Here is a 21,683-nt window from a genome sequence, read left to right as displayed (position 1 = left end):
AAGTATATGTATAAGTGCTCCAAGGGTTGGTCAGTACACTGTGACTTCACTGTTGTGCGTGATTAGCAGGAGAAACAGGGAGTCATAATGTGCGTAGCACACAAACAATACATGCAGTCACAGCAGTTCTTTCTCTTCCTCAGTGTCTCACCTCACAGACAAATGTTTTTGATGACTGAGCTTTTCTAAACAGTTTTTGCCGACAGGAAAGTTTTGCACTGTGACTATGGGTAAACCCCATTTGACTTTGCAAGGCAAAGTCACTCTGTGTCTTTGAAATATGACTCAGATCCTTGTGAAAGATATTGCAGATCATTTTTGACATCCACTGAGAGCTGTGGGGTTCTGTTGCTAGATTTTTGGGTTGCAATTTGACGTCCTTACAAATGTAATTTGGTTCATTTAGAAAGTAACAATGATTGAACTCTCCTCTGCTGTCCCTCTCCTCTGAAGTCATTTTGCACTCATAAGGTCAATGCATGTAATCAGATCAAAGCTTGATTTAATCAAAACAGTGAGTCTTTCATTATAAAAAAGTTCTGTGGTATTTACCCTTCTATAATGGTTGCTGAATGCTGGTCATGGGTGCAGTTTATTTCAAACAGACTCGTGATCTGATAGCACAGATGCACAAAGAATGATAGGAACGAGCTGCTCCAGTGCTGAAACATTTTGCTTATTATTTTGGAATTGCTCTTTTCCTTACCTTTAACTATCTCTGAATTGCCTCTCCTGAGATTATCTTGATTTTCCGTCTCTGCTCTCTGGTTTTTTTGTGGAGTTCTCCTGGACAGCTTTGGCCCGGGTAGTGAGTCATTGCTGATGTGTGCCTGCAAAGTCCTTTGAGGCACTCGATGTGATGTTAGGCTATAAAAATATAATAATATGCCACTGATGGAAAAGCTGGCTGTAACTGTATTTTTCTTTGGCCCATATCATGTTTCAAACATTATGTTCAGGTTCAGAGTTTTCGATATAATTTGTGAAACAATGCAGTCTGAGTCTGCCGTGGTGACACTGTATCACAAGGCAGCAACTCTAATTGATGGCTAGTTTTTACCTCAGACTAACACATCAGCATCTGACACTTGGTTGACTGGCTCAACTCACTAAACAGTTTTACAGAACTTACAGATTAGTCACGTTGTAGCATCTGAACAATTGTTCTCTATTCTACAGGTTTCTATCATTTGATAAAATGAATCAGTGATTGGTTTAATTTCATGTAATTGGTCAGTTCTAAGGTAATTTTAACTAGTTCATATTCTGCTTGGTACTTTAAGCTGTAAAAATGCATCATGATTTGTAAGCTCATCATATGTTTTGTGTGTAGAATCCTACCAAACAATGTTTTTTTTTTCTTGTCATGGTGGCAGTAATATGTATATATGGTTCTGTGGTTGGAAGATCTGTTGGTTGGATCTGTAGCAGTAACTTCCTTGAATCTCCACTATTTGCCTGGAAAGAAGTGCTAATAAATGTAAAAACTAGTCTTGAAGAAATAGTTAAAGCACTAAACCATGCCCTGACTCCTCCTACATATTTAACACACAGACATGAAATTGATATAAAACATCTCATCTCCCTCTTGGAAAAAAAACAAATGTGTATTTCCCAAAATGCTGAATGGGTCTTTTTGACTGCTCAGTGACAGAGATAAACTCTGTTTAATACAAAGATAAAGGGAGTTGTCACAAAAGCACCAAACTTTATAACCGATATGCTCACAACAAAACACAACAGTAAATCTAATCAAAAGCATGTCTTATTAATTATCATGCTGTTCACATGAATTTTCATAGAATACCAGCAACAACATGCCTTTATAATCCAACTGTGCTGCCTGCCAAAGGACGCTGTGACTCAAACAAGCACCTTATTTTCTTGTGGTTGTTCCTATCCTGATCCAAGCTGAGTCACTGTGAGCCTCCACCCATTCCTGAGAGAACAACCACACACTGAGGAAAGTGACAGTCTGGCAGCCACAGATAGACCCCAGATATCAGGAATCCCTGTGAATCCAATTCGTCTTTACGCCCCATGGGTCTTCACAAAGGCTCTTTTGGGGCTGGTATCCAGGGATTGTCTCATTCTTAGAGCAAAAGATATTCATCCATGAGTCTGCGTCCATTATGTGTGATTGAGAGACTTATTTCTCACAGTCAGATCACATCTTGAGATAATATCTTACCCCACAGCAGTTCACAAGTATGCGTGTGTCTGTGTGCGAGTAGACTTCTTAGGGAGCAACAAGTGGTTCAGTATGTGGTACAATGTTAGGACAAAGATGAGCATCTGCTGTACAGGACACAGTTTATTAATCTTTCCAGAACTGCATGGACAGTGCATGTTAATCTCATTAGTGTGACTCAGATAACCCAAAACACCATCAGCACAACGACTGTTTTTCAGCTGCACATTGCCTGTTTTGCTCCTACATCTGATAGTAACATTTATCTCTGGGTTTCTCACGCTCAATCCGCCACCTTGTATTTCTAATGATATCACAGCTCAGAGGTCAGATGTTAAACTCTTCCAGCCAGGCAGATGTGTTCTCACCACACGACACAAGCCTGAACGTGGAATTCGTCAGCATACCGGTAACATCACTTCTGACCAAAATAGACACCCGAGCAGACCACAGTTGTGCTCCTCTGCACTTTTGATGTTGAAATGATCCCAATTATCTCCACTGTATCGCAGGGGAGTTCTGTGTGCATCTGTGGGAGGAGAGGGGGATGTTAATGACAGCGGTTGGGATGTGGGACCTGTGAGTCACTTCTAGGTCTTTGAGCTATTTGAACTGTTCAGGTCCTGCCAGCACTGCCATTCTGTTTCCAAGCTTTTCGTGTATATGGCTTTTTCTCATGCAGCATTTGTGAGTTTTTTTAAAAGTAATATTTGAAGTAATATTTGAATTTATTTGGGTACTACAATTATTAACAGCAGTGGAGTCGCCAGGAGGTTTGCATCCACAGTACCTTCTGTCTTAAGGCAACAAAAGTAATTTGCTTAAGGTTAGGAAAAGATTATGATTTTTTTAAATGTTGTAAAACATACCATGATCTTTCCTAAACCTTAACCTAAACCTTAAGCGCAGTGAGGGCCTTAAAAAAACAAACAAAAAAGATAAAATATGTTCTCTGTGAACATTTTAGTGATACGTTCAGTATCAACATTATTGGGAGTTGCAAAATACGTAAATTTAACAGCATTTCCTCATTACTTTGATGGTGAGGTGTTTATTTTGCTTCTTTTTACTGCAGTGCAGCCTTCTTCCTGACTGGGTTTTGAGGAAACAAACATTCTGCAGTTGCTCTTTGTCTCATCCTTCCAGTAAAATGGAAGAATCAGCGTAAACATTTCAAGTGTCCAGTAGGCAGCTGGTGGTAGACACTGTTTTAGAAGTCTGCTGTTAACAATCCCTCCAAAGTTTATGTTATCTTGATCATGTGCTTGTGGTAATGTGAAGAAGTATTGAAGGTTGTGTCCTTGGAAGGGGTTGAGATGTTTATCTCATGAATCATAACATGATAACGGCCCGTTCTCACAGTGAGAAGCACAATTAACTCAGCTGGTGTTTTGCAGGAAGACAATGTCACTGAGACTGATGTGCTGAGCAAAACCTTTAAGGTTTTGAAGGGACACCACATGTTTGCCCCACTGAAACTATCGGTATGATTCAGAGAACCCAAAATGTCATTGGTGCGATGACTGTTGTTCAGCAGAGGGTTTCCTGTTATGCTCTCATGTATTACATGACGGAAAATAATCTTTGTTTTTTGTGTCTCTGAGTTTCTTTTTCTTGTGTATAGTATTTACAAAAATGTGACCTACTGCTTTTTATCCATCATCAGAGCAGTGCGAGTATTCACATTTTTCTGTCATTCCTGCTCTTACATGATTTATTGTGTTGCTTAATTAAAAGTTTATTTTTGACCTTGGGGACAGCAGATGAGAAAACAATTCCACTACAAGGTCCAATTGTATCACACAATCTCCAAATCTCCAATTTAAATTTTTCAACTGGACAAACTATGCCTGCTGAAGATTATATGATATGATTAGATCATTAGACTTTGTACAAACATTCATGGTGCCCAGAGGATGAATCCTGATGATTTTTATGACCCTCTGACTTTTTACAGTTTTGGTTTTTAGTGAAATCTCAACAATTATTGGATGGATTGCAGTGAAATTTGGTGCAGACCTTCGGTGTTGCCTAAGGATGCCTGTTTAGTCTTTGTACAGATGAAGGAGGACTTGGAAATACATATGAAATGTTTGAATGAGTTAAAATAGCAATATTTAACAGCTAAGAGAAAAGAATTCCACTGTATTTGCAGATCTTGATATTGCTCCTGTGGCCATAAAGCTGCACAGTGTTTCCAATAGGGAACGGGGTGGGCAACAGAAAAACACAAGGCGTCCGCCTCTGTGTTCACCCCTGGCAAACATTTCTTTTTAACCATCGTTTGACCTCTCTCTGTACTCAGACACCCTTTGCTCGTCACAAAACAACTGTTGCCATAGTAACCAGTAAAGTAGAGCACAATCACTGACCAGCAGGAAGTGTGGAGCATGTCGGGTTAATGAGAGCCTCCATGTGGGAAGGGGTGTGTTCGCAGCAGGAGGGAGATCTCTGCGTCATTCTGACAAAGGGGTTTTCCATGTTTTTATGACAGTGGGAATATTGTCACTCCATCCGGTCAGTTTCATGTTCAGGGTATTTTCTTTTTTCCTGTCTCGGCCCTGTATATTTCTTCCGTCTATTGTGTGTGATACCTGTGAAGTATTTCCACATACCAAAGTGTGTGTTTAACCAGGTATTTGTTCTAATCTAATTTCTCAGGGGAAAAAAAACAGGAAATACACTAAACTGCAGGAAAATTTCATGTTACCAATTTTGCTTATTTCATATAATCCTCACAACCCTCCTGATTTTAGGGTATATAAAGTTTTATTATTATTATTTATTTATGTATTTTTTCTTTTTTTTTTCTTTTTATGCTTCTTGAGAATTTCTGACAAAATTTTACTGCACTGGAAACAAGAGCCTTTTCCCATGAGCAAAATAATTCACTTAAAAAAGTAAAATTTTAAGATAGCGTTTTTTACTAAGATAAATGGACATATTACAGTTTGTCTCTCAACAGGATACAGATGTAATCCAAAATTTCCTCCCAGGATCCATGCCTGAAATGCTTCTTTTTCACTGTAATCTATCAAACTGAGGTTGAGGTGTAATGTTGAACACATACAGCCTGGATCAGGGGGCTGTGGCAGGAAATGGCCTGCAGCCAGTTTGGCTTGACTGCAGGTCAGTGGATAATTATGTTATGTTACGAGCTGATCTTGGACCTGAGCTGAAGTCCACAAACACATGCAAATACACACACACACACACACACACACACACACACACACACACACACACACACACACACACACACACACACACACACACACACACACACACACACACACATACAGCCTGGCTTTGCTTCAGCTGTGAGGACACACTATATCAAAATTTATTTCTTGTGGAATTATGTAATTGCTGTTATCTTAAAACAGCAAACATTTATTTTTTTGCTCACTTGGAGGCAGCATAAAAAAACTTTAAACTCAACTTATCAGCTTATCTCCTTATGTCCTGATTATATTCTTATAAGTTCATGTTGTAAATTTGTTCCCTAGCAGTTACCCATCCAGCACACACAGTAACAGCGAACTAAAACAGTAAAGCTGCAGGATGTACAATCAAAACAACGAGCTGAAAGGCACTAAAATTTACCTATACTTTAGAGTATAGGTACACACACACACACACACGCACACACACACAGTGGCCTCACTTCTTGGTTTTGGCAGGTTCTCAACATTATCTCCATCTCGCTTTCTCTTTCCTTCCATTCCCAGCTGTTATTTAATAATTAGTCATTCAATCATGTTGCTGCAATACCTTTACCATGATCTGCCTTCAGCTGGATAATACTGAAATCTCAAGAGGCTCCTCGCGATGTTATCTGTCAAAGTGTTGCATGAAAAAAAAAAAAAAAACTCTTTCCACCTTGTGCTGTCACACTCAGCCTGAAACTGCAGCTCACTTGGACCAGTTCCTTCATCATATAAGGAGACACCCTCTGGCTCAGTTATTAAAGGACGCAGAACAAGTGCAGAGGGATAGGAGCGAATGAACTTGATTAGCAGGTGATGACATAGGAACTGGCTGCAGGCAATTTTGTGTTACTGTGACTCACATAGTCTGTGTGCGCATGTGCATGTGTGTTTTTGTGACCGTTTTCCATAATTCCATAATCCACTACTTTGAAATTGTTATAGTAATGTGATTATTTTCCTCAGTAATGAGTAACATAAGAGTTACAATTTGAAACTCAGTTATTACATTACAGTTACTCACCTCAGCGGTGTGGCATCAATTTGACATTCTGTGGATCAGGTTGCTGGCTGTCTTACCCAGAGTTTAGTCGTTGTGTGTTTAGTGAGAGGACCGGTCAGGTTAGCTTGGTGCAGGGTCTGGAAGTGTGGGGAGGTAGTTACTCTGAAAACAGAGGAGAAAGGTGACTCCTGTAACAAGCCAACAAGAATATGGTGATGGTCATCAGTGATGGAAAGTAACTAGGCAGATGAACTACAGCACTGAATTTAGGGACAGTTTTGAAGTACGTGTACTATACAGTATTTGCATTGTATGCTACCTTGTACTTTTTAAGGTTTTACATTATGGGCGAACTGTCATTAAGCAACACAGTGAAACTATACTGTAGGCATGTTATATTTTCTGTCTTTCTGCCCTTCTTTTTCTCTCTATCACTCTCTTGCTGTCTTCCCATCTCTACTGGCTGTGGCTCTGAGAGACCCATCCAGCATAGTTTGACCATAAACAGACATGAGAGAGGTCTGAGCAGCACACAAGCATAACATGCACATGCACACATACACACACAAAGACACACAACAGAAAAATGAGACTACTTTAAGATTTCTGAGGAGTTTGGAATGTAAAATCCACCTTCTCATTTTAGCAAATAAAAATGTAAAACCATAAACTACATAGTCATACATACATAGTCATGGCAGCTCAGTCTCTCTTTGAAAGGCTTTAGAGTTAATTTAGCTTCTGCTTAACATGGACAGCATCCTAAGTGTGAACTGCAGCTCACTGCCTGAGCAGTTTAAGTGCTGTGAACTGTCAGCTGTCAGCTAGAGAAACAGTTTCTAATCACACACTGTACTGTGCTGGACAATTTAACAGCAATGTGCCACAAACCACAACACACACACGCACTTTGGCACATACATGCTGATCTCCCTGCAGCAGCTGTGTATTTATGCTTAGACTAAAGACATGTGTGTTGAATTAAGGTGAAGAGGAACCTCAGATAGTACACTGGGGGACAGGCAAACACAAAAGGATCGATGAAAAGAAGACTGAACAAATATGAAGTTCCAAAAGTAAAGCAAGTGAAGAGAGGGAGGAGAAGCTGTAGGAAAGAAAAATAGTAACGCTGATCTTTAAGCTGGTCAGAGAAAAAGTCAAATGTACATAATAGAGATGGAGACTATGAGGGAAGAGAGGGGGGGTAAGGAGGAGGGAGCTCAAAAGGCAAGACTGTATGAAATTTTGCCCAAATCACAATTACTCCTGCCCTTAGTCAACTGAACAAAACATTTCTCTGTGTGTTTCTGCATGTCTTTGTGTTGAGGTTATTCATGTGTGATCCATTTGGATGTACCTGATGATAGGAAGAGGAACAGGAAAGGAGGAGGCTTCACTAGAATATAGCTGAGGTATATTTTTGTCAGGAAATTACAGTTTTCGACATGCAGAGTGTGTGACCTCTGGCTGTGTGTGTACAGAGAGACAAAGACGTGCATGTGCATGTGAGTGTGTATGCACTCATGTGTTCATATGTAAGACACGCTGTTAAGGGGCTGAGGGAGCAGGCGTGGTTGTTTCTGGGCTCTGGCCTGCTGTGGTTTCTTCAGAGGAAACAGCTTTTCGTTCTCAGACGTACTGATGAGGACTCTAATCAATAACAGATCTCGCTTTTGATGATAATGTCTTTTCCTAACCATCATCAATACTTTCCAAAACAGAAATTGTGTTTTTTTTGTCAGTGTGAAAATCTTGATTGCAAATCTTTATTCATAGCTTCTCATTCAGTTTTTTTTTAGCATCCCAACATCTCTTTATTCAGTTTTTAGCATCCCTAAAAACAGTAACAGTAATGTAATCCTGCACATTCAGCTGCATAGAACTAACATAACTAACAGCTTCATTGTTGTTTACCATATTTGAGTGAAATATGAGAATACATTTCACGTAGGAAATACAAAACTGTACAGAGATTCAAAATAGCTGAAGTGAAATTGAGGGTAAGTTCAGGAATCAACAAAACAATGAAATGAAAATGCGTCTTTTAAAGCACCAGTAATGTTATGTTTTGTCTTTTTTTTTTATTTGGCCACTTGCTTTGGGGCAGAAATCCACAACAAGCTGACGTGCACGCACGTTTACACACTTTACAATTGTGATAAAATGAGAGCCAGAACAGTAAAGTTACAATGAACTGAAAGATGGTTGAAAATGAGAGGAAATTGAAAATTCATGTCTTCTCACCTCACACCACCTCACAGCTTTGTGATACTGTCAAAATGACACAAATATACACTGAACTTTGTTTTCTATGCTTATTTTATGAATTATTGCCATATTCCATACATAGGTTTTCTTACAGTGGACATACAAATGGTGTCCACTTTAGTTTCCCTCAGAGTGTAAACAACTGATCATGTGCTGGTTGTCATTCAGTGACACAGCCAACCTGTGTTTGGCTTACAGGGACTATACTCCCTGGAGACTGGTCATTATGGGATGGTGTGTGGGTAGGATGGGAACATCTGGATCTGAAATGAAGCTGGGACATTAACTGTCAAAAAGCCAACAACAATCTGCCTGCCAGTAAAACCAGGAAGGATATCCATTAGATCTACTTGCCTGGGAATCTGGAAACACACACACATACACACGCACTGAAAAGAAAAGCCGAAGAAAGAAATGGAGGAAAATAGAGGGTGTTTACTATATTTCACAAGTTTCTTTAATTTCACACATTTCACAGATTTTCTCCAGAGGAAATAAATTCACATTTGAACCAAATACATGAGGACACTTTACTGCTGTTGCAGAACAAAATTGCTCAGCCTCACATAACCCCCTCCGCTGGTTTTCAGTCGTCATATGTATGACAAAGAGCATGAAGTATGTTGTCACCGGTCTCCTGCTTTCGGCTTTTCACAAGGGACCATAGATGACCCAAGAGGTAGTGCCCTCCGCCCCGCTAACAACTCCACGATTCACTCCAAAGACAACAATTAGTTACACATTACTCAACTAATGTTGTGGTTTAGTCTCCAAACTTTGATTCCAAGTCTTAAATCCTGAGTATTTAATTCAATACTCAAGTCCAAAAAGCCACCCAGAGAGCAAATAATCCATGCTAGAAAATGGATTAGTAAAAGAGCACAAAGAGCTTTTGTTAAATTTTAACAAAAGATCTCAGGTGTCTTGGGGGGTTTCATTATTGAGGAGATTTGAACTATAAAGCAAAGCTTTGAATTTACTGGTCAGTCTTTGGTTCACCTGCAGTCACAAGGTTTGGTTTGTCACTTAAAGAGTGATATATTAGTTACAAATGATTGTGTTATATATTACACTGCTCTCACCTCAGTCAGCTCTCACCTCAGTCAGCTGTAATCCAGTCAAGTTGATGGCTCCACTGATATTTTACAGCAAAGCGTCCTGTGTTGTTTTTGCTGAATCTCCCACAGCTTCCAAACTTTGAACTTGAGGCTAGCTGACACTGGTTATAGAGACAGTGGAGTCTGAGGGATTGGCAGATTTTTTCATGAGCAAATGATTCAAAGTTATGTAGACTGAAAAAATGCTAATTGATTTTTTGTTGCAATACCATGAGAATCCACTGGGGAAAATTGGCAATGTTGAGTGGCAGCACCATATCCAGCTCCCTTAGTACATCCATGATCCATGCTTGATAAGGTATAATAATTAAAAATAGAACAAGAGTACGAGTCTAACATGTTCATGTTTAGCAGGTATATTGTTTATTATGTTCGCTAACTTAGTTCAGCATGTTAACATTTGCTAATCAAAACTAAATACAAAGTGCAGCTGAGACTGCTGGGAATGTAATTAGTCAGTGAGGTATCAGAGACATTAACATTTTGACTTGATTATGGCACAAGATGAAGGATGAGGGAATCTCAGAGAATGAATGAATGAATTCTCTGAGAATTCATCCAGATTTCATGGCAGTTTATTTTATGGTTGAGAAGACATTTCAAACTGTCAACCTCATGGTGGCGCTAGTGGAAAAGTCAGGGGATTTATCTGGGGACCATGAATGTCTATAAAATGTTATGCCAATCCAACTAGATGTTGAGATATTGCAAGATACGTGAAAACTTTGACCTACAGGTGGCGCTAAAGGAAAAGTTATGTGGTCATCAAAGTCAGCAGGATTCATTATCTGGGGACCATGATCACAATTTCTTTGCAATTTATTTGATAGTTGAAATATTTCAGTCTGGATCAAAATGGTGGACTGCCTGATCACAAGAGAGAAAGACATGACCAACAATTAAAAATATAGCATGTATATCTGCACACTGTAGGACTCTGACATTCCTAGTCTATAGATGTTTCAGGGTGGATCCTCTTCTGTATCACATGTCTCTGTCTTGGGATACAGTATGAGGGAGATATGTTTCCGTACCACCATACAGTATAGGCACAACAACACACACACAGACACACACATACCTCTTTGTTCATGCATACAATCTGTCAGTTTGTAAATTAATCAGCCTAAGTGTGTGGAGCGGTTTATTGTGCATCTGTTTTAGTACAAAGACCTTCAAATGCCTCCATGAGCTCATTAAGGGAGTTGTGGCTTCACAGAGAACTGGGACTACTGCCAGAAGAATATTGCAACACAACATTTATCAACTATAGAAACTCCCCATTGCATGAACCCGTCTTCCCATATTAACGATACATACCGTTTTTTTAATCTCGTTTCATTTTCTTCACTTTTCTTTTTGCTCCAATTAGTTTTCAACCCTTAATGATTTATGAAGAAACCCACAATGATTTATAATGATTTGTGTTTTTGCTCTTTCTATCTTCACAATCACCAAAAACTTGGGGCACTTTTGGGGCCCTCTTTAATTTAATGTACTTCTCTGTATTTATTGTGGCATAGACAACTTCAGGGTCAGATATGGGACAGTGACCCCTCAAAGTTTCTAATGTCCAAGAACAATGACAGACACCACAAATGGTCTCTTTACTGCTTTTACCAGTATGCTGCACTTCTGAAAAGCACACATTTTCGCAGTATAAGTTTTTCATAACCTGTAAAAATCCCTTTTGTATGGTAATAGCCATGCATTTTTAATTCCCCTAAGCAGAATTTTACTTAGCATTTTAACATGGCCAGACCTGATTTATAGTCTATGTAGACTGCAATCAATAAACAAAGGCATTCTTATTTGTTCTGAACTGAGTGTGAGCCATGATAACAAAGTATTTACATTCATTAACTTCTACCTGCATGCTAACTACTGTAGGTACCTTGATAAGCTTCTCCCAGCTTGTCTCACATCTTACATTAACACACTGGGACTTTGAATCAAACTAAATGACAGAGTAGAGATTTGTTTGTTTGTTTGTTTGTTTGTTTGTTTTCACAAAACACCAAAAACAGCCATATTAAGTATAACAAACACAAACTCCACAGACTAATTTAGGAAAGCAAGAATAAATCTCACATTAAACCGGTGAATAGTGCATCCTGTCCATCCAAGTATGCTTCACATGTGCTTGACATATTAGTTTTGCTCTTTAGTAACTATTACATGCCGCCCACCAAGGGTTGAGGTCTCGATAAGGCTGTGAGATACTGATGTTCATGTGCTACACTGTTCATCAGATCATGAACTGTGAGCCAGAGAGGTAATGAGAGTCTTTCCAGATGTTGGTCTCTCCAAAGTTAGTGGTCCTCCTCTTGCACTGGCAGCAGCGCTTGTACTGTGCAAGCTTATCTACCAGGAGTTGACCAGCAGACCTGACAGCAGGGAGACAGAACAAAGAATGGAAGAAAAAAAAAGGACAAAACAGTTATCAGTTATCAGACTAAATTTTGTGTGTGCATGATCAATCAACTTATTAGCTACCAATTACCATCTTGAATTTATGCATAAATGTAAATGTGTTTGTGAATGCTGACGTAGGCTCAACGTGAGCCTACATCCACTGCACACCTTAGGAAGCGCCTCTCTTCCTCCTCTCGTTGGTGTTTGAGCCCCACACTGCGACTCCACTCCTCCTCTAATGACCTATTGATGTCCCGCTTCTTCTCAAAGCCATTAATGCGGTCCAATATTAGTCTGGAGTGAAAACATACCAGAGATAGACAAACTACCGTAGTTTCCACAGAAAAACAACATGTTTTGGACTTTGACTTCTGCCTTTTTTCTCCTAATTCCATTTCGATTTCTTCCATTTCTTTCATCTCCCGTTTCCTTAACTCACTCTCTTTTGTTGTGTTTGAGCATTTCCCTCTCTTTCTCCAGCTGTGTGGCACGGTTGTGCAGTTCTTCCTTCTTCCTCTGAGTGGCAGCAGTGAAATTTACTTGGAAGAGCTGGAAGTAAACAGGAATAACATCACATCAAGTTCAACATGTTGCCAATTTAAAGAGACACACAGTAACAGTTCTGAGAGTATTTGTAGGCATGTCAGCTGCAACATGAAACTATTGCTTCCATCTTAATGCATCACTGATATTAATCCAGTAATGTAATATTTAATAATATAAGGCTCTTATAGGGGGGATTCTGCTTAACTGAATACTTTTACTTTTGATATTTTAACAATAGCTACTACTTTTCCTGAAAAAAAGCTCAGTACCTGTGTTGTACTTCCAACACAGCAAAAAAACAAAACAAAAAACAAAAGCAATGCAGGGACTTTTAATATAATTCAACAATTATGATTATAGTTATTTCTGAATGAAGCCACTACTAAAAAGAAAAGTTTATGACAGAAATAGGAAACAGAGGTGACCTTTTGAGCCCTCTCTCGGCTCTCTGCGTTGCTGGCTGCTGTCTCACAGCGGTTGAATCCAGAGTTGTCAGCCTGGCAGGCTGGAGGGTCTTTGGACTTCTTATCACCTACCTACAAGACAGAACACACTCATTTCAGTTGTAAGGTTACCATAGAGCAGACCTTGGCATAATATACCTCCTCAGATGCGGCTTGGTGACAGGTCCTTTCTGACCCACAAGTTCAAAACACAACCAAATGATAATTTTGTTGCTGCCGCCCTTTGTTTATGTCCCAAAGATATTGAGAAATTCTGTAAACCCAATTCTCCTACATATGTGATATTTGTTTTTAAGTAGAGCTTACAACTTATGCAACTTAAAACTTATTTTATTTGGGCAGCCTGTCTGCACTTGTGCCCTTGACGTGCAGGATGGGCGGCAGCTTCTGCAGCCTTCCTTTGACCTATGACCTTCCTCAGCCTGAGCAACACAACAGCACATTTGGACATCCTTTATCTCATGTTGACACTGGGATTCTGCAGAAAGCAGCAGCATCAGAGAGAAATACAGAAAGGGACAAAAACATTTTCTGTACAAGATCTAAATTCGGCCAAACCATATTTTTAAAGATTATTACCACAATTTTTTTTTATATCTGAGATACAATAAATCTGAAATGAATTACTTTTAGACTAAATGTGAAGCAATTTTACTCCCTTCCGTCCCCATATTGTCACTGGTGACCATTGCTTGCTTGTTTGTATTTGTGCCATACAAAGAATCAAAAAAATATATTCAGCAACAGGCTTTGTAAAATGTGGATTCAGAAAGTCAACGTTGCAAAGCATTTCCTTGCCTGAGTGTCCAGAGCCATCTTGTAATGCTGAATTCTCTCATGTTTCTGCTGGAGCTGCTGAGCCTTCTGCAAAGCCATCCTAAAACACACATATAGACCATATGACATGCTAGTTATCACAGCATTTGATTATTTGAAGTGCCCAAGCAGCATCGCTGTTATAGACTCACTCCTGGACCAGCTGGACCTGGTCTAGATGCTCCATTAGAAGACGGTTCTGCTGGTCCTGAGCCTTGTGTTGACGCTGATTCTCTATCTGGTTCTGAAGATCATTCATGTAACGATGCTGCTGAATCCTCTTGGCAGGAGTGAGGGGCCGAGCGGGGAAGATGAATGAAGTCTAAGCAGCCCAAAGAAAAACTGAATTTTAACAAGCCACTGTTACACTAGGATGCATAAAATGACGAGAACTGTAAAGTGTTATTCAATGTTGTTAAGTTATAATCCTTACGATTTTCATGAACTCAGACCCATTTTTTTAGATTGTGGAAAAAGGCCAATTATTTGCTGACATATTTTGTTTGGCTGCACTGTAACATATATACAGCTGTTGCTGTTCTGTTGCATTTCTTACAAACTTGCTGCAAGAATCAATCGGTGCCCCCAGAATTCTGGGACTTGTAGTGCAAAGCTGCATTTGCTGTCACCATGGTTACTACAGGTATTGCTAAATCAATCATAACTGAAATCTTAAAAATTGAAACTTTCGTGTCCAGGACTGTGTTGCACCAACTATAAATACTTTACTGAGATTGTAGTTCTTAGTTCTTAGAAACTACTAACTAGTTTCAAACTCGTTATTTACTTACTTCAGTTTCACCAGTAAAACATAAGAAATGTCTTAGCTAGTACTGTCTAGCAATGTGTAAAGTGGTTGCTATCAAACACCTCTAGTTTCTATGGCACCATAAGTTGTAATATAAACTTCAGAAATAATATTTTTAGACAAAGCTTTGCTTGTAGAAACCTAGGAGCAGCTGGTGCAAGAGACTATAGTTTCTACTCACTGGACATAGAGGGCAATAAGTCTTCTCTTTCTTCTCTGACATTTTCAGGTTGAATGTAGCAACCTGCCTCGCGTGCTCACGTTGCTCATTCAGCTTTGTCTGCCAGATGAACACACAAAATGGTCATATTGACTGAAAAAGAGCATGACATATCAAATTCACCAGGGTATAAAATGAACTTTGACCCCTTAATCAATTCTTGGGACATGCTGACCTGTTTTAGAGGCCTCTTTATTGCACTATGATATAATACTGGCAAAAACAATGTGCGATGCACTTAAAGTTGTTTAATTTTGAATTATAATTTCCCAGGTGTCCCACACATTTTTCTCAGCGCTGGAAAGCAAATGAAGCCGTTTTCTCAGCTCATTGGCCCCAGCCAGTCTGGAACCACCCTTAACTCCTCAGAGGTTAAAATTTCTTTTTTTTATTGCTTATTTATTTGTTTGTTTGTTTGTTTGTTTGTTTGTTTGTTTGTTTGTTTGTTTGTTTGTTTGTTTGTTTGTTTGTTTGTTTGTTTGTGTACGTTGTTTGAGTTTTTGACTTTTCAGTAGCCAGTTCCAAACTGGTAAAATACCTGGACTCATTGAGCTCTAATTAATCTCTTATCTAGTCATGTATTATATAAACTGAAAGTAAACTGTTGAGTTTTATTATTGCTTAAGAATGAGTGCTCCACCTCATCTTGCAGATGCAGCCAGTTCGTCTTCTAGTGAAATGACACAGCTTAATATAATAGTTTGACCTTCTGGGAAATGTGCTCTCCTGTCAAAGGTTGTAAGATAAGTGTCATACAATAAGACTGATACCACTGTTCTACAAGTACTACAAGGAAAAACTGCTCGACTATATGTACAAAAACTTCACTGAGTCAGCCAGCTGAGACTCCAGGAAGTCAGTGCTCCTACCAAGGAACAGTTATGCACATAGCTCCCTGCTAATCCACAAACTGTAATGTATACACTTTTTTATACTGGTTAAATAAATGAGATGGACAGTATGAAATAGGCATTTAAAAAGTTGTCAAAATGTAAAAGAAAAAAACAGTGTGTCATTTTACACGCTTTTGTATGGCTGTATACTCTCATTGTCACACACACCTGTTCTTCCTCCATGCACTGCTTGTCTCTCTGTTGTTGTTTAAGCAGTAATAGTTTCTCCTGAGCTTTCTCCTCTGCCTGCTGCTGCTCCCTCAGGTACACTGGAACATTTCTTTGAGCCCGCTGCATACACAGGTAGCACAGCTCCTATAGGGACAAGGATATAATAATAATAAAAATAATTTATGTTTGTAGGTTCAGCATGTATGCTGTAGTCATTTTCCTCTCAGGCTTTTGAATGCCAACAATTTAAGCCTGCAATAATGGACACACCGAACATGGTAGCAGACAGTTAGTTATTCAGCAGACACAGAGAAATATTATCATTCATTTGAAGTTGTGTTTCTGTCCACCTGACAAACCTGAAGTCTAATATTCACTGTCTTTCCAGGTCTGTTTTATACTCCACAAACTCTTGAGGGAAATATTTGGCTCTTTAGCTGCTAACTGCGCCAAAATGTCCGCCAGCTAAAAGGTAATGTACAGTGGGGATTTTTTGGCCCTTTTTTTTTTTTCCTGGAAACCGCTACTTGCTGCTACCAAAAACGAAACCATTAAAGCAGTGAGATTGTACTAAGACAGTGAGCTTGCAGGCCTGAAAACAAAAACAGTGATTAAGATTTCAGAACAACACTGACAGCTCTATTGACAGAAACCTGAGCTGCCACAAAAGCGATAAAAAACTTTACCTAGCCTTGTCAAGCACTACTGAAATTATTTTAAATGTAATTTTATACTCCATCCTTCCTTAAAAACAAATTCCTAATAAATAAAAAAAATATAATTTCAATCCAATTTCCCAGTCACTCCACTAAGAAAGCTTTTAGAGATCACTGTAAAAACCAGACGACATGTACTCAGATACACTCACCTGTCCAGCTCGTGCATGGCCAGAACAGCTAACATCCACCGGAGATTCCTCCACTTTTGGAGTGACCTGTGGTGGTGAGATGGAGGTGGCGGGCCTGGGAGTGAAAACAGATATTTTACTACTGTACACTGATGTTATGTCACACGTGTGCATGAACATTTAATTTTACAAAATATTTGTCAGAATGCTGGTGAATATAGGGTCTTGACTTGAGACAACAAAACAGTGAACGATTAAAAACATTAGTTGGATCTTTGCTTGTTTTTGACTAATTTTTGAGGAACTCAGGAAAGTTTTACCATGAAAATTTACCCAGATTACAGGCATGTGTGTGTGTTCAAGTGTGTGCAAGCTGATAGTGCAGATAGGTGATGACAGAAGAGGAATCTGTCCCACGGGCAGTTGTGCATCATTGATGGAGCTGGAAGCTGCCTCGGGGCAGTAACAATATAAGACCACCATTGAGCTCTCAGGTCTCATTTACTCATCTACCCGCAAACAACAGCTCTGTCCACTGCAAACTGAACCTCTCCACAGAGTGTGTGTGTTTGTCTGTGTGTGTGTTTTTGTGTCTTTGTGTGTGGAGTACTTGTCTGTGGCCTCCATAGGGGGTTTTGGATTCAGTTCTTCAAACAGGCTGACAGCTTTCATCTTAGCAGGCTGCAGTGTCTGATGGGATTTAGATTCTCTCTGTTGGGGAACTTCTGTAGAGACACACAACACCCTGAGTAGGTTCACTGTTCACTGTAAACATCACTTACTTTGCTCCTCATTTGACAGCTCCAACTCTATCACTGCTGATTCTGTCTCTCTGCACTCTGATCTTCTTTTGCTGTATGTGAATTTATGTTGCACCCTGTTAGTTCCATTTTTGAATTCATTATGCAACACTGCCAATAGTACATCAAACTGAAAGTAAGTTTTTATGGCACAATAATGATAATGAGTGCTCCACCTCATCTTGCCGGTGCAGCAAGTTCATCTTCTAGTGAAATGAAACTTAAAATAATAGTTTGACCTCCTGGGAAATGTGCTTTCATTTCACCACTGTTCTACAAGTAAGGCAACAGATAACATTTACCATAAAGTATGGAAACAAGCAAAACCAACTTGACTATATGTACAAAAACCTCATTGAGTCAGCAGGCTGGGACTCCAGGAAGTCAGTGCACATAGCTCCCTGCAAAACCACAAACATTAATGTATACACTTTTTTACACAGGTTAAATAAATGAGAGATACCATGTTAATTAGTGAGTTTGGAAGTGCCAGTGTGTAGATGTTGTTATCTTTGGACAGAGGCTAGCTGTTTCACATTCCTTCCAGTCTATTCTAATCTAATCAGCCATTGGCTGTAGCTTCATATTTAAAGAGTCCTCAGTACTAAGTACCTCCACCAAGGGTGTTGTGTTTTCATCTGTTGGTTTTTTGTTTATTTGTTGGCAGGATTACACAAAAAGTACTGAATCGCCATTGCACCACATTGCTATAACTTTGGATTTTTTTTTCTCTGAAGTCTGGTGTATATTTTTGACTTTGGCCTTGGCAGAGGTCAGTACATTACCTAGAGGATAAATAAGAGTTAAAATCATTTCCACCACATGTTTATTTCAGCTTCTAAAGAAGCCACTGCAGCTCCATCTCGGCCTCACAGTGAGGAACAAATGTCTGTTTTCTTTGCAGCAAGTTGATGAGAGATGTGAAAGGATTTGGATTGGGTTCAGTTCTTAATTTAGATTCATTAAAATGCTATCAAACCCAACCCTAACTGTCAGCTTTGTGCAAAAGGCTCTTTCACCTCCTGCATTCCTCTGGTCTGGAGCTGGTGACAAGCACCATTCTTCTTTGTCATTGGCTTTGTCGTCTGGCTGAGGAGAGCAGACAGGGGGCAGGGTGATGGGGTTAGCAGTCTGTGGCCTCTGAAGCGTGGACAGTCCACCAGACATTAAAGAGACACTGCTGCCAGGTCTCTGGAGAATCGAAAGTACCAATGACCAACATGAATACACACAATGCGTACACAATAGTGTAAGATGCAGACACACTTCTTCATACTCACATTGTTAAAGGCTAACAGCAGCCTACCACTTCCATCCATGGCATTCACAAAACCTCTGTTGAATTTCATCCGGACCTTTGAAGTACATCAAATGAGATTAGATTTAATGAGAAACCAGCTGTCGCAATCCTTAATGTGAAACACAGCATAAGAAATACGGTAGGAGCGGCTGAGCCACCTTGTTGTTCTTAAAGGACAGAACTCCAATTCCCTGGAAGGTGACAAACAGGTTTCGTTCAGAGGCCAAAGCTCTGAAGAGGAGCAGAAGAGTTTCCCTAATGCAGCCCTCCACTACGTCTCGACTGAAAGGAGTCTCTTGTGACACTGCTGCAAAGTTTAGCTGCACCACTGGTAGGTGTGTTGCTGCAAGGGACACACACACACACACACACACACACACACACACACACACACACACACACACACACACACACACACACACAAATCGATATTGTTCTTTTGTTAATGTGTCAAACATTGGAACATGTAACATTGTAATACAATATTCTTTCTTCTCCACTCCACGATAAGATTCAGGTCCATGTGCTGTATATATCTGTTTTTATCAGTGCAGCTGTGATTCTCCAGCATATCATCCTTTCAAATTAGCACAACTGATCTAAGTCTTTGTTCAAAATTAATTCTCAGAGCCTGGTAAATCCATTGCAATGGTTTACTGTGAAAAAAACTGAAGAGTTACTGGGTAACAAAATGCGTTTTTATTGTCTTGACTCAACTTGGTCAAAAAAGTCAAGGAAAAGTTTGACATTTCGGCAAATGTGCATTTTTTGTTATCTTTGGCTCGCTGTGTTCCAGCTAACTTAATTGGCTAAGATGCAAAGTCTGTACAAAAACATGTACAAATAGAGAACAAATGACAAATTGTAGTTTTACGGGATGTTAAGTCCGAGATTGTTTCTTGGCCAGGCGCAGTGACTTCTTGAAGTTTCTGTTCGTTGCCTGGCAACTTCACCGCAACAGCAAGATTTCAATTAGTTTTTGTGCTCTGCCACAAAATAGCCTTGCACATGACCCCCCATTTCCTCCTGTTTCTAGTCTTTTCAGTAACCTAAGCTAACCAGCTGCTGGCTGAAGCTTCATACTTAGCGTACAGACGTGACAGTGGTGTCAGTCTTCTCATCTAACTCTTGGCAAGGAAGCAAATAAGCCTGTTTCCAAAAAAATGTCAAACTGTTCCTTTAAGTCCAACTGAGTGCTACTGGCCATGCTGTCATCAATAGAAGGAGCCTCTCAAACAATGAAACATTTAAACTATTAATAGGATTAAAATAGGATTTAAATATGAATAGGATTGCCATTAGCAAAAATTCTTATTTGACTTGCTAATTTTTAAGAACACATAATAATGTCACCAATGGTTGTAACGCTTTTATTGTTCTTTTGTAAAGGTGCATTCACCTGCAGCCAGTGGCCTGGCCTGCTTTAAACCCAGAGACTGGACCAGTTTCCCAGCCAGGAGGAAGATGGGTCGTTGGATCATTGTGAACTTGTACCCTAGGTCCAGCTTTTGCTGAGAGAAGGTGAAAGTCCCCAATCCTGCCAGGTGGACCCCCTTTTAAGAAATCAATCAATTTAGATAGATAGATAGATAGATAGATAGATAGATAGATAGATAGATAGATAGATAGATAGATTATTTGGTTGGTTGGTTGGTTGGTTGGTAGACTAACCTTCTGTAAGGTCATCTGACGTTCAATGTAGGCGGATACCGCAGCCCAAATACAGTCAATATCTGAAAAAATAACTCATTAAGTATGGTTATATGGCGATGTGGAGACGTGAATGACACATATGCGCTTTTTATTAACAGTGCATTCAATACCAGCAGCTGAATGAACAGTTTACCACACTCTCAAACAACACTTTTGGCCGACCGTTTTCAGAGAGCTGGGAGAGAGCCGGCAAAGTCCGTCTGTCCGCTTCTGATACCAGTCGTAGGATGTCAGTCATTTCTGTCAGACCATCGGAAACAAATCCTCAGGGGGTGAAGCTTAAAAAAAATAAATAGATAAACGTTTCTCCAAATTCCGTTCTTTCCTTGCTTGGCTGCAGCGACCTAGAGATCAACACAAGAACTGGAGAGTTGCAGCGGTTGCCTTAGTAATGCATTCCCGCAGGGCATGCCCAGAGCCGGGTTTCCAGCCTAGTGGTGGATCGTAATGCCTCGGTCACTGTGAATGACAACGAACTACAACAAAGGACGTTTTATGAGTTAGGGTTTAATCCTCTGGTTGTCATCATTACAGTGGAAAACGCCCATAAGCTCTTTGGAAGCAATTAAAAAGTCATATTCAGCAGGGTGTAGTATTTAAGTGATTTAACTAAAAAGTCTGTAAACTTACTTACTAACAAACAATCAAACAAGAAAACCTTATTAGTCATAACTTTCTGAGTTTATGAGCCATAATAAATTGCTTTACTGTTTCATCATGGCTGAATCAATCATTCACTGATGCTTTATAGCTCAGTCATATTATAAGTTGCCACTGGTAAAACCCAAACAAATTTCTCTCAAACTAAACTAAATATTAAAATCGCAATTTTATAGTGCCCATGCGCTCAAAAAATATTAAGTTATTCATATAAATAAATAATATGAGTTTACATGTTTTT

General features: G+C 39.5%; 1 protein-coding gene across 2 annotated transcripts; it reads right to left on the bottom strand.

Annotated features, from left to right (window-relative positions):
- Window positions 1-10,171: 10,171 nt before the first annotated feature.
- LOC121179278 (coiled-coil domain-containing protein 81-like) lies at window positions 10,172-21,253 on the bottom strand. Of its 2 annotated transcripts, none has more exons than XM_041034045.1 (16): window positions 20,945-21,253; window positions 20,741-20,802; window positions 20,469-20,622; window positions 19,228-19,412; window positions 19,050-19,124; window positions 18,789-18,858; window positions 17,580-17,694; window positions 16,991-17,084; window positions 16,120-16,266; window positions 15,020-15,118; window positions 14,183-14,352; window positions 14,013-14,091; window positions 13,176-13,286; window positions 12,644-12,753; window positions 12,373-12,498; window positions 10,172-12,176 (listed from the first exon to the last, which is right to left on the bottom strand). In XM_041034045.1, the coding sequence occupies exons 1-16, from the start codon at window positions 21,018-21,020 to the stop codon at window positions 12,038-12,040; spliced, it is 1,812 nt and encodes a 603-aa protein (XP_040889979.1). In that variant the 5' UTR covers window positions 21,021-21,253; the 3' UTR covers window positions 10,172-12,037. The 2 variants fall into 2 exon arrangements, with proteins under 2 accessions (XP_040889979.1, XP_040889971.1); XM_041034037.1 differs by having other exon boundaries at window positions 10,173-12,176; window positions 18,789-18,960.
- Window positions 21,254-21,683: the final 430 nt, after the last annotated feature.

The sequence above is a fragment of the Toxotes jaculatrix genome, chromosome 1 (assembly GCF_017976425.1).
Source record: "Toxotes jaculatrix isolate fToxJac2 chromosome 1, fToxJac2.pri, whole genome shotgun sequence".
Classification (NCBI taxonomy): Eukaryota; Metazoa; Chordata; class Actinopteri; family Toxotidae; genus Toxotes; species Toxotes jaculatrix.
This window is presented reverse-complemented; position numbering and strand designations above follow the sequence as displayed.